Genomic DNA, 12,923 nt, shown 5'->3' on the forward strand with positions numbered 1-12,923 from the left:
CAGATACTAGGTATACTGACTTAAATAAGACTGATAAGGTCCCTGCTTTCAAGATTTTCTTGCTTCTGGTAGGAGGAGACAGTCATTCAGCAAAGAGCTAAGACAATTTTGGAGACTTACTTGCTTTGATAAGAGAATAAGCTAAGTGATTAGCAGTTAGTAGCTGCTTTATGTAGGATGGTCAGGGAAGGTCCAGGTGAAGGAGACCACTGAGCAGGTGCAAGAATGTTGTGTTGGGGGTTTTATTTACTGCACACGCAGCAGATGTTTAGTGGTTGTAGCAGTTAGGAAATACAGGTGCCACTTGAGGGTGAAAGTGCTGGGCCTAGAGGTACCGGCAAAGACCAATTCCTTCTTCCTTGGCAGGGAGGTCTGAGAAAGCAGGCTCAGCCAGGACCAAAATCCTAGAGATTCCAGTGAGTAGTGTGAGGTACGTGGTCCTATGTTGAAGTGCTGGAGTGTAGGGCCACATGGGTCATCCAGGTGGGGAAAGTCTCAGAGATTGGTAAAGAACTAACACATAGGGCAGTCAGGATAAAGATTCTTGCTTGCTTGCTTGCTTTCTTGCTATCTATCTATATTTTAAATTTTAGTTGACATATAGTGCAATATTGGTTTCAAGAGTAGAATTCAGTGATAAATCGCTTAAATGCAACATCCATTGCTCATCACAAGTGCCCTTAATACCCATCTCCTTTCTAGCCCATCTCCCACCTATTTCCCTCCAGCTCTGTTGGTTCTCTGTAGTTAAGAGTCTCTTGTGGTTTGTTTCCCTCTTTCCTCTCCCCCCGCTTCCCATATGTTCATCTGTTTTAATTCTTAAATTGCCCATATGAGTTAAATCATATGGTATTTGTCTTTCTCTGATTGACTTATTTCGCTTGGCATAATACATTCTAGCTTCATCCACATTATTGAAAATGGCAAGTTTTCTTTTTGATGGCTGAGTAATAGTCCAGGATACATATTTTGATAAGGATGCATGAGGACAGTCTGAAATAAGAATTTAGAGTGCGGGCCCCTGCTCATTGCTGCTATTTTCATTTTCCCAGAAACCTTTCCTATAGATTGACTAAAACCAGTTCAGGTGCCAAATGGTCTAGGAATGTGCCCAGTACTGGACTAAGCAAAAGTGTTAGGATTAGTAGCCTGTCATATTTTACTCCTAAAAAAGGAAGTGTATTTTTTGTTGGTATTGGTTTAGTGGTTGTGTATCCACACACACTGTAATAACTTTGCAAATCATCTCCCTCTCTTTGCTGAGTCTTTTTCCAGTCTTACATGAATTTATGATGAACTTTCAACAGAAATCAAACTTGTGTAAATGTCAGATAATTACCTATTTTGGAAGAATGTAAAAGATCGTAGGATGTTTGCTTAGAATTTAGAGTAATATAGAAAAGTTTGATTTATGGCTTGAAAGCATTTAAAAGAAGCTAATGAATATTTTAAAACTAAATGAAAATACTGAAATTTTAGGATATCGTAGAAAATACCCATGGTCCAAAAATTGCTTTTAATCTACATTTTAGTATCTAAATAAGCTGTTACTTGGCTGTACAACTTTAAAAAGGTTAAACAGAAATGAATGTTCTTTGAATGAATTTGTAGGGGAAAAGAAGTTGGGTACACGTTAAGTGCCTGTAGAAGTGCTGGCTGTTTCTGTCTGTGTGTTAGCTCCACTTTGTTTTCCGTTCAGACCTGAGCTCCAGTGTTTCCGCCTTTGAAAGTGTTTTCTGACTATGGCAGACAGCAATATGTTTTTCTCTCTGCTTTCATACATCATTGCACTTCACTGAATAAGGTGTGTGCATGCATGCTGTCTTCCTGGCTCAGGCATTTGACCCGAGGACAAGGACTTGGCCACATTAATTTTGCCGTGTGGGTTCCCGTAGCCAACACGGTGTCACACAGATGATAGACAATCCGATACTGATGTGAAGGAGACCTCATTAAACAAAATACTAGAATATCAAGTTTCCATTTCCTGACAACATTGGAAACCAAGGAGTTCACTCTATTAGCTTTGACTTTTCATTTGAATTGGGTGATCCTAGATTTAAGTGACAGATAACAGATCACTGTGCCCTATTTGCATGAGCCAGCCCACCTAAACCCTACCCCTGGGGTCGGCCCTTCTGTGAAGATTCTGATTATATTTGGCATGTTGGTGGCATAATTCCTTTTGTAAAAGAGGAATAGATAGGGATGTGATCATTTTATTTCTTAGTTTATGATGTGTTATCAAAGCAGTAGTCTGCACAATACTTTTGCTTCATTCAGTCATTCATCTTTCACTCGTTCACTTTTTCCTCCCTTTGCCTTTCCTTTAGGAAAATACTACCATGTACCTTATGTGGGGCTTTAAATTTGTATGTGTCTTTGGCTAATAGCTATAAAATTGTTTTAGATGTGTGTATTTTTAGTTTGTATACATTACAGACCCTTTGGCTTTTTTACCGTAGTCTCGAAACTATTTTTTTTTTAATTTTTTTTCAACATTTATTTATTTTTGGGACAGAGAGAGACAGAGCATGAACGGGGGAGGGGCAGAGAGAGAGGGAGACACAGAATCGGAGACAGGCTCCAGGCTCTGAGCCATCAGCCCAGAGCCCGACACGGGGCTCGAACTCACGGACCGCGAGATCGTGACCTGGCTGAAGTCGGACGCTTAACCGACTGCGCCACCCAGGCGCCCCTCGAAACTATTTTAAAATAACTTAAAAAAAATTTTTAATGTTTATTTTTGAGACAATGCGAGAGACAGAGTGCAAGCAGTGGAGGGACAGACAGAGGGAGACACAGAATCCCCCTCACATTGGCCCAGAGCCCAATGTGGGGCTCGAACTCACGAACCATGAGATCATGGCCTGAGCTGAAGTCGGAGGCTTAACCGACTGAGCCACTCAGGCGCCCCATATTTTAAAATAATTTTAATATTAAAAGAAACTATTAAGAATGGCACAAAAAAATCATACACTCTTTGCCCAGATTGTTTTTTCTCTCTCTACATAATGTGTTTACATATGTCTGTACTTAAGCACATCATTATTTTGAATCCTTTGAGAGGAAGTTGCAAAGATCATGACTCTACCTTTAAATACTTCAGTGGATGTTAGTGAAGAACAAGACACTTAAATATACATGATGAAGCCTCAAAATCAGGAAATTGGACATGAATACAATACTGTTATATAATCTACAGTTCCAGTATCACCAAGTTCCTACTAATCTTGGGCATAGGGTTTATTTTTTTCTGCTCTCAGCTCCATGCCAGGATTCTGTCTCATATTTATTTTTTATGTCCCATTGGTCTCTTTTAATTGGCAAATGTTCCTCAGTCTTTACTTTCCATGACATGGGCATTTGAAAGAGTACAGGCAGTTATTTTATAGAATGTCCCTTGAATTGGGTTTGTCTGCTTTTCCACATAAGGGTCTCCTGTGTGGGTATGTATTTTTATTTTTATTTTTATTTTTTTTTTAACACTGTAAGCTCTCCTCATTTTGCTATGTCTGAATCCAGTTTGTTGTTTCTGTCTGCTACATGGAATTCTCCAGTGAGGTCTGCCATTTGGAGTGAATTGGCCAGGCTGGTGGGAAAGCAGCCAGCAGACTTTCCTTGGCATCAGGAGAGGATCCTGATGGGGGCTATGTGACACTGGAATGAGCACACACCTTTGATACAGACACCAGGGTCCCTGCCTTGCTTTGGGCTGATGGTTGAGAAAGCAAGCGTCTGAGGCCCAGTATTTCTAGGGCAGAAGGAGCAATTATGCTTGCAAAGATAAGGCATGATGGAAGTTGATTTTTTGATCCTTCCTTCCTTCATGCTCTTAATAAACCAGTGATTACGGGCCTCGTCTGCTCATTGGAGCTCACCTTCTGGCGTATCGAAAATCAAAAAGAAAGCATTAAATTGAAAGCTCTTCCTCCAACAGATGCAAATGTTTCACAATGAAAGGTTCAGATAAATAGTTTGACAGTGTTTTTCATTGTGTTAGTGAAGCACCCTTACAGAAAATTATGCTTCTGACTCTTTACTTAAATACAGAGATTTCCATTTCTTTCTGGTTTCTTCTGAACTTCACCAACAGGGAACATAATTTTTGCATTGTTCTCTCCATAGTTCGTAAATAATTTTGCATGCCACTTTCCTCCACTGGAAATTATTTTGTATATACTTTCCCATATTTCACAACCTGCATATTTGTCACTCTTAATGACCATAGTAAATTACATCAGGCTGATCTACTGTAATTTACGCATTTCTCTTTTGTTGTAAATTTGGCTTGCTCCTAGTTTTTTGTGAATATTAGAAAAAAAATCCTTTTTTAAGGGAGGATATATAGCAGCTTCTTCAGTTAAAGCAGTTTTGACAGGTTGTTTTATCTAAAATTGTTCATTCTAACATGTGAAAAAGGTTGCATTCCTGTGGAGAAAACACACCCTGCCTTTTTAAGGGAGAATTGTTCCTTGCTTATGTTTGAGCATCCATTTATAATGGAAAGATAATTAGTTGAGATGGAGCTGATATATTTAGAGTTTTCTCCATTGAATACCTTCCATGTATTATTAGGAAATAGCACATTTCTAGTGGAGAATAAGAGAGTGATGGACAGTACAGTGAAGTTCCAAGGCTGCAGTGTGACTGCTCCCGACTCCCAACTGTCACACTCATTCATTGGCCTTGACTCAACTGGATGGTCTCTCAGTTCTTGCCTTTTGAGAACCAGTGGAGGAATGTGCCACTCTTTGGCAGAGGACAGTCAGCTCCCTTCCAGCACGGAGACCTGATGAGTTGTCAGAACTTCCTTACTCTGGAAGTACCTGGACCTGGCTCCTCGCGCAACTGCTCTGAGCATGTACTGAAGAGGGTGAGGAAGGATAGACCATCAGGAGGAATTGAAATTCGTCTACAGTCTCTATGGCACCCTATCCAGAACCTTCTGAGCATCTAAGGATAAGTCGAATTCTTAGGCAAGCTCTCCCTTCCCCTTCTCAGCAGAGACAGTGTTGAGAGGCACTTGGTAGAGGTGAGGTGGAGGCCTGTGATCAGCTGGTGGTTGCAGAGACTATTTCTAAAGAGAGCAAAAATCTCAGGATTTGTGAGTAGGGCAGAACAACTGAGACCATGCCATTGTTCACTAGGTTCTGTGGGTACCTTCAAAGATCCTGGGGCTGTTGCTTCCTCCAAGTTATTTGTCTTCATATATCTTAGGAAGGTTTTGTTTTCATGTACAGAACTTTCTTTTCTTGCTCCTTGAGGGCAGGATTTTGTAGGTCTGGCTTATTTTATCTCTCATTGCCTTGTGTGGAGCTTGTATCAAAAAAAGTACTCAAAAGAGGTGCCTGGGTGGCTCAGTCGGTTGAGTGTCTGACTTCAGCTCAGGTCATGATCTTGTGGTTTGTGAGTTCTAGCCCCACATCAGGCTCACTGCTATCAGTGTGGAGCCGACTTTGGGCTTTTCTCTGCCCCTCCTCCACTTGCGCACACACTCTCTCAAAAATAAACATTAAAAAAAAGTGCTCAATAAATCAATATTGGTTGTATGATTTTGTGCACTAAGGATATTGTCATGTGGGCAACTACTACTCTTCTGTTAAGAGGAATGTAGAAGTGAGGAGCAGCTAGATAAACCAAAGTCAGGGAGGAGTAGAGTGCAAAGGGGTGTACCTGGGCTTTGCAGCCAGGAAGAGGGAGATCCTCATCCCAACTTTACTACTCCCTGTCTTAACTTGGTTGACCCATTTATGTTCTTTGAACCTCAGCTTTCTCACCTGCAAATGTGGATCAGACCACTTTACTCACAGAGCACGTGTAAGGTTTATTACTCAAAGTAGACAGTTAAAAATGTTTTCTTCCTCCTTTCCCTGCCCAAAGGGTGACAATAGAAAGCCAACAGAGGTCCAGTTAATGTGTCCAAGTGTTGTCAGGAAGTAGATCCCTACATTCATGTTACCCATAATCTGAAATGTGCCACATACTGCTTCTATCTCTCCATACCAGCAGCTAATGCCATGAGTGCTTCAAACAACATACATACCCTTTGGTTCTGCTTTGAGCCTCTTCACTAGTAACTGTGTTTTTTGCCTCTACAGGATTTATGAACGTGTGATAGACCCTCCTGAAACCAACCTTCCCCCAGGAAGCAATGTATGGCTTGGTCAACGCAATCAAAAGCATGGCTTATTCAAAGTAAGCACTTCTTTCTAATTCTGCCATGTAGTTTTCTGTGTGCTTGACATGAATAATTGTCAGAACAATTCTATGAAGTAGGTGCTTTGAAACTAGGCAGAGTTGAGTGATTTGTTCAAGATTGCATAGGATGATGCATAGTGTAAATCATCCTCCACATGTTTCTGACTGACCTATTCTGGGAGACAGGATAATCTTCAATTGGCTTCCATTCTCAGAATCTTGGGGTGCATGGACACTGAGCTTTTGCTTTTCTTATCTATAAAGAGAGTAATACAATAACTGTGTTATTATACTTTATAGAAACAGGATACATTGATAAAATGAAGAAGTTAAAAACTTCATGAAATTTTAAGAAAGTCTTGTTCTTCAATGGAATGGCAGACTTTTGCTTCTGGCATTGCGGTAGAATAGATATTTTAAAAAATTCTGCTTCAGAATGCCTATAAATGTTGGATAAAACGGAACAAAAATCTTTGAAGACCCATCATTGCACTTATAAGAAAGGAAATTCTTAGAGGCCAAATATGTGGAGAAAAGTGAAAACCAGAGGGAGGGATGTCTGCCAGTACCAAGAATTTGAAAATGTCTTTTCTGGTTATTCCCATTTGAGTGAGATATACTTGACCTATAACACTTTGTAACTTTAAGATGTATAACTTTTAGTTTTGATAGACTTGTATGTTGCAAAATGATTATCAGCAGTATTAACCAACACCTCCCTCATCTTACATAATTATCATTTCTTGTCATGAGATCATTTAAGACCTACTCTCTTAGCAAAATTCAATTACATAATACAGGATTAGGCACTATAATGACCATGTTGTACATTAGATCCCTAGACCTTATGTGTGTTATATCTGGAAGTTTGTATACTTAGACTAGCATCTCCCCATTTCCCCCAGCCCGTGGCAACCAGCATTCCACTGTCTCTCTGAATTGACATTTTCTGGATTGTACGTATAAGTGGTATCATGCAGTATTTGTTTGTCTCTGTCTTATTTCATTTTGCATAATGCCCTCCGAGTCAATTCGGAAATGTTGAAAATGGCAGGATTTTTTTTCGCTCGTGGCTGAATATATTCTATTGTATACGTACCACAACTTTTTTAGCCATTCATCTGTTGACCTATACTTAAATTTTTTTATGTTTTATCTGTTGTATTGTGGCAATGAATATAGGGGTGAAAATACCTCTTTGAGGAAGTGCTTTAATTTCTTTTGGCTATATACTCAATATACACCCAGATGTGGGATTGCTGGATGGTATGGTTGTTTTATTTTTAACTTTATGAGGAATTTCCATAGCTATACTAGTTTATATTTCCACCATGTACAAGGGTTCCTTTTTATTCACACTTGTTATTTTTTGTCTTTCTGATGATAGCCAGATGATTAGTGTTGTTGAGCACCTCATGCACGTATTGACCGTTTGCACATCTTTGGAAAGATGACTATTGAGTTCCTCTGCCCTTTTATAATCAGCTTTTATTTGTTTATTTGCTGTTGTGTCATATGAGTTTTTAAATATGTTTTGGTTATTAACTTCTTATCAGATTGCTGATTTGCAAATGTTTACTCCCATCCCATAGGATGCCTTTTAATTTTGTTGATTGTTTCCTTTGCTGTGTAGAAGCTTTTTGTTTGTAGATCCACTTATTAATTTTTGCTTTCATAGCTTATGCTTTTGGTGTCCTATCCAAAAAATAATTGCCAAGACCAGTGCCAAGGAGCTTTTCCCCTGTTTTCTTCTAGGAGTTTTATGGTTTCAGATCTTGCGTTTAAGTCTTTAATCTGTTTTAATTTTTTTGTGAGTGGTAATACAGGAATCCAATTTGTTCTTAATGCGGTTATCCAGTTTTCCCAAAACCATTTGTTGAAGAGACCATTCTTCCCTTATTTGTCAAGGAGTAGTTGATTATATGCGCAGCGGTTTATTTTTGAACTCTTGATCCTGTTCCTTTGGTCTATTTTTTTTTTTTTGCCAGTATCATACTTCTTTGATTACTAGACCTTTGTAGTCTACATTTGACTCTTGAACAGAAGGGGTTTGAACTACACATGCCTACTTACACAGGGATGTTTTTCAATAAATGCAGTACAGTACTGTAAGTCTATTTTTTCTCAGGATTTTAACATTTTTCTTTAGCTTTATTGTAGGAACACAGTATATAATACATAAAGCTTACAAAATATGTGTTGTTTATGTTATTGGTAGGACTGTAGTCAACAGTAGGCTATTAGTAGTTAAGTATTGGGGGAGTCAGAAGTTACTAACCCCTGTGTTGATAAAGGGTCTAATGTAGTTTGAAATCAGGAAATGTGATGCATTTAGCTTTGTTCTTCTTTCTTAGGATTGATTGCTTTGGCTCTTAGGCCTTTTGTAGTTTGAAACAAATTTTTTCTTTTTTGTTTGAAAGTTCCAGTCAGATTTTGATAGGGATTGCACTGAGTCTGTAAAAGGGTTTTGGTAGTATGGAAATTTAAACAGTATTCTTCCAATTCATGAATATGGATATCTTTACATTTGTGACTACTTCAGTTTTTTTCTTTTTCTTTTTTTTAATCAAAGTCTTATAGTTTTCAGTGTACAGATTTTTCACCTTCTGGTTAATTTCCTAAATATTACACTGTTGTTGATGCTGTTGTGAATAAGATTCTTTTATTTTTCAGATATTTCATTGTTAGTGTATGGAAATGCAACTGATTTTTGTATGTTGATTTTGTAACCTGCAGCTTTACTGACTTCATTGATTAGTGCTAAAAGTTTTTTGGTGGAATATTCTATGCTCAATTTTCTGAGTCTTTTTATTATGAAGGGAGGTTGTATTTTGTCAATTCTTTTTCTGCATCTATGAGATGATATGATTTTTTAAATCTCATTCTATTAGGGTGAGTCACATTTATTGATTAGCATACGATGAACCATTTTTTGCATTCTAGGGATAAATCTGCTTGATCATGATGTATGATTCTTTAATGTGTCATGAATTCAGCTTGTTAATATATTTTTATATCTATATTCATCAGGGTTATTGGCCTGTAGTTTTCTTGTAGTATTCTTCCCTGATTTTGGTATAGGATAATGCTGGCCCTCTTAAATTAGTTGGTAAATTTGGGGAAGACTCAAATTTGGAAGAGTTTGAGAAGGATTGGTGTTAAATTATACTTAAGTGTTTGGTAGAATTCACCGATGAACCCATTTGGTCCTGGGATTTTCTTTTCCTTTAAAATTGAAGGTATAATTTACATAAAGCATAAGTCATTCCTTCCAATGTGCAGTTTTGAGTTTTAGAAAATTGATAGAGTCACATACCCACCATCATAGTCAAGATAAAGGACAATACCATAACCTCCCCAAATTCCTTTGTAACACTTTTGATTCATCTCTTCTAATCCTGAATGGCTAGTAACCACTGATCTATTGTCTGGCCCTATGGTTTTGCCTTTCCCAGAATATTCTATAAATGAAATCATATATATATGTATGTATGTTGAGGTTCACCCATGTTATATGCATCAATGATTCTTTTTTATGGTACTCTAATTCTGTACTAAGGGGGTACTACAGTTTGTTTATCCATTCCTCAATTACTAGACATTCAAATTATGAGTTTTGGCCATTTACGTATAAAGCCACTAAAAATGCTTGCACATAGGTGTTTGTATGAACACAAGTTTTCTTTCGGGTATGTATCATTGGGATTGCTAGGCTGTTTATGAAGCGTATGTTTAACTTGGTAAGAAAATGCCATTGCATTTTCCAAAGTGGCCATACTATTTTGCAATGCTACAACGATGTGTGGAAGTCCCAGTTAGAGCTTTAAATTTCAACAGTCTGTGCAGGATGGGAAGAATGTCCTAGATCTCATGCAAGATTGGAAGATGGAGCAGAAACTTCTAAAACCAAGCCACAATTTAGAAGACTACATCTCTAGCCAAGGGTGGACAGAAGCGTCTACTACTTAGCCACAGGAAGCAATCCAGTAACTAGTCTTTCTCCACCTCAGTTTCACACAGTTCTGTAATGAGAATTTGAAACCATAGCCCTGCTATCATGCAGCCTGGAAATTTGGATTTATTTTGCCCATGAAGTTCAAGAAACTGTCTTAAAGCATTCCTGGATTGGGAACCTTGGGATTCTGGATGAAGAAAATACAAATTATCTTTGGAGAAGTTTTCCTTTTATGCAGACCTCACAGGATTCCCACAGATTAAGATCATGCAAATAGAATTTTAAGTCCTTATGAGTGAGAGTTAGAAGGAGTAACAAACTTTGAATTAGCCCTCAAAGGGCTGCAGAAATTGAAATTACAAGAAAAGAAATTTTGAAAATCCTGATGTTTTAAAATGTTTAATGCAACAAAATAACCAATTGTGATGACTAGAGAGTATAAATATGAGGGAGATCTGAACCAAAAAGAAGTTCCATAAAAGAAAAATATAGGTATTGAAGTAAAAGAAAAAACCTCAACCCACTAAACAGTAAATTAGACACAGGTCGGGAGAGCATTTGTAGAGTAGAAAATATTGTCAAAGTAATTACCTTAATAGTGGGAAGCTAAAGAGAGGGAAATAGAAAAAAGCTTAAAATGTAGAGAAGAAATAGAAAAAAAATGTTACATATATGTTTAGTGTGTTTATATTCATACATATATATATTTGAAAAATCCAGAAGATAATAGAAGGGGTTATGGGCTCCATTAGAAGTATGATGGCTAAGAATTCTCTAAAATTGATAAAACACTAATTCTGATTATAGCAACTATAATGTAATCAAAGTATATATTAGCTATTGTTGTCTATCAAGAAACTGAGCTATTTTTTAAGCTTCTGAGTTTTTTCTTTAGATCACAATTCTTATTTTTTTATTTTTTATTTTTGAGAGAGAGAGAGACAGAATATGAGCAGGGGAGGGGCAGAGAGAGAGGGAGACACAGAATCTGAAGCAGGCTCCAGGCTCTGAGCTGTCAGCACAGAGCCCTATGCAGGGCTTGAACTCACAGGCCAAAGTCTCATCTCATAATCTCATTAGAGATTACTAGCCAAAGTCTGATGCTTAACCAGCTAAGCCACCCAGACTCTGCTACATAACAGTTCTTTGTGTGATTAGATGATTTTTCTGGTCTGGCCTGGCTATGCTATTATCTATTGGGCTCTCACATGTCTGTGGTCATTTGGCAGATCAGCAGGGGGCAGGATGATCTAAGATGACCTCTTGACATCTCTGGTTGTAGGCTGGCTGTTGACTAGTGTACCTCAGTTCTTCTCCATATGGTCTCTCATTCTCTAGTGGTCTAGGGGCTTATCCACATGACAGTCTTAAGAGTCCAAGTGTAAGAAGACAGCAAGCCTGAGCTTATTAGTACTTTTCAAGGCTCGGCTTGCCTTACACAGTGGCTAATATTTTATTGCCCAGAGCAAGTCATAACCAAGAGCCAAACTCATAGTCCATCTCTTTTTTTTTTTTAATTTTTTTTTTCTTCAACGTTTATTTATTTTTGGGACAGAGAGAGACAGAGCATGAACGGGGGAGGGGCAGAGAGAGAGGGAGACACAGAATCGGAAACAGGCTCCAGGCTCTGAGCCATCAGCCCAGAGCCCGACGCGGGGCTCGAACTCACGGACCGCGAGATCGTGACCTGGCTGAAGTCGGACGCTTAACCGACTGCGCCACCCAGGCGCCCCTCATAGTCCATCTCTTGAAGGACTATTCTGTATATTGTTGCAAGGATATGGATGTGAGGAAGGGAAGAAGTTTGGACCATTTTAATCTATTACACAAGCAAGATAGCCACACTTAGACATATTACTGGAATAGTAGAACCCCCCAAAGACACAGAAAAGATACTAACAATAGCTCCTAAAAGGTAAATTTTCCACAGAAGAATAACAGATGGAACAGCTGGCTTTTAATCAGTAACAGCAAAAGACAGTGAAATAGAAAGAATTTTTTTTCAAAGTTTTCAAAGAAAATCACTCCCAAATGTAGTAGCATATATCCAGCTTAATTCTCATTTGAGAATGAGCATGAGATAAGAACTTATAGATAAATAAAACTGTTTTATGGCCAACAGGTGCTCGTTAAAGAAACTTTGCAAAAGAAAAGACATACAAAATACAAGGGGGAATTGGTGAACAAATGGGGAGTATACACAAACCTTAATCATTACTTGATTAAATAATAATGCCCAATTTTGGAAAAAATAAAAATATTACAAGACAAAATGCTGGGCTATCTGATTTTAAAGTACTATAAGGCCTGTATTTAGAAAATGAATAGAGAAATTGGCTAACTATATTAAATTAAGTTCACATGTTAAAAATTCACCAACACCAAAATAAAAATATTACTTCCAGATTAAAAAAATTTTTTTAAGGTTTATTCATTTTTTCAGAGACACAGAGAGACTGTGGGGGGGGGGGAGGGGTGGAGAGAGAGAGACACACACACAGAATCTGAAGCAGGCTCTAGGCTTTGAACTGTCAGCACAGAACCTAACAGGCACAGGGTTCGAATTCATGGCCTGTGAGATCATGACCTGAGCTGAAGTCCGATGCTTAACCAACTGGGCCACCCAGGTGCCCTCACATTTAAGTATTTGAGAAAGAGATATTTGTAAAAAGTTCTATCAACCCTGAGGCACCTGGGTGGCTCAGTTGGTAAAGCAAGCAACCATTGGTTTTGGCTCAGGTCATGATGTCATGGTTTGTGAATTCTA

The 12,923-nt window shown here is 38.2% G+C and overlaps 1 protein-coding gene across 5 annotated transcripts in view; it reads left to right on the forward strand.

The window, feature by feature from the left end:
* The window catches only part of NELL1 (neural EGFL like 1), an 883,212-nt gene that overhangs the window by 166,253 nt on the left and 704,036 nt on the right, over positions 1-12,923 (forward strand). For all 5 annotated transcript variants that reach the window (XM_003993068.5, XM_003993069.5, XM_045039061.1 and 2 more), the window contains one exon: positions 6,102-6,198. In XM_003993068.5, the coding sequence (XP_003993117.2) occupies positions 6,102-6,198 (97 nt within the window). The remainder of the gene's footprint in view (positions 1-6,101; positions 6,199-12,923) is intronic.

The sequence above is a fragment of the Felis catus genome, chromosome D1 (assembly GCF_018350175.1).
Source record: "Felis catus isolate Fca126 chromosome D1, F.catus_Fca126_mat1.0, whole genome shotgun sequence".
NCBI lineage: Eukaryota > Metazoa > Chordata > Mammalia > Carnivora > Felidae > Felis > Felis catus.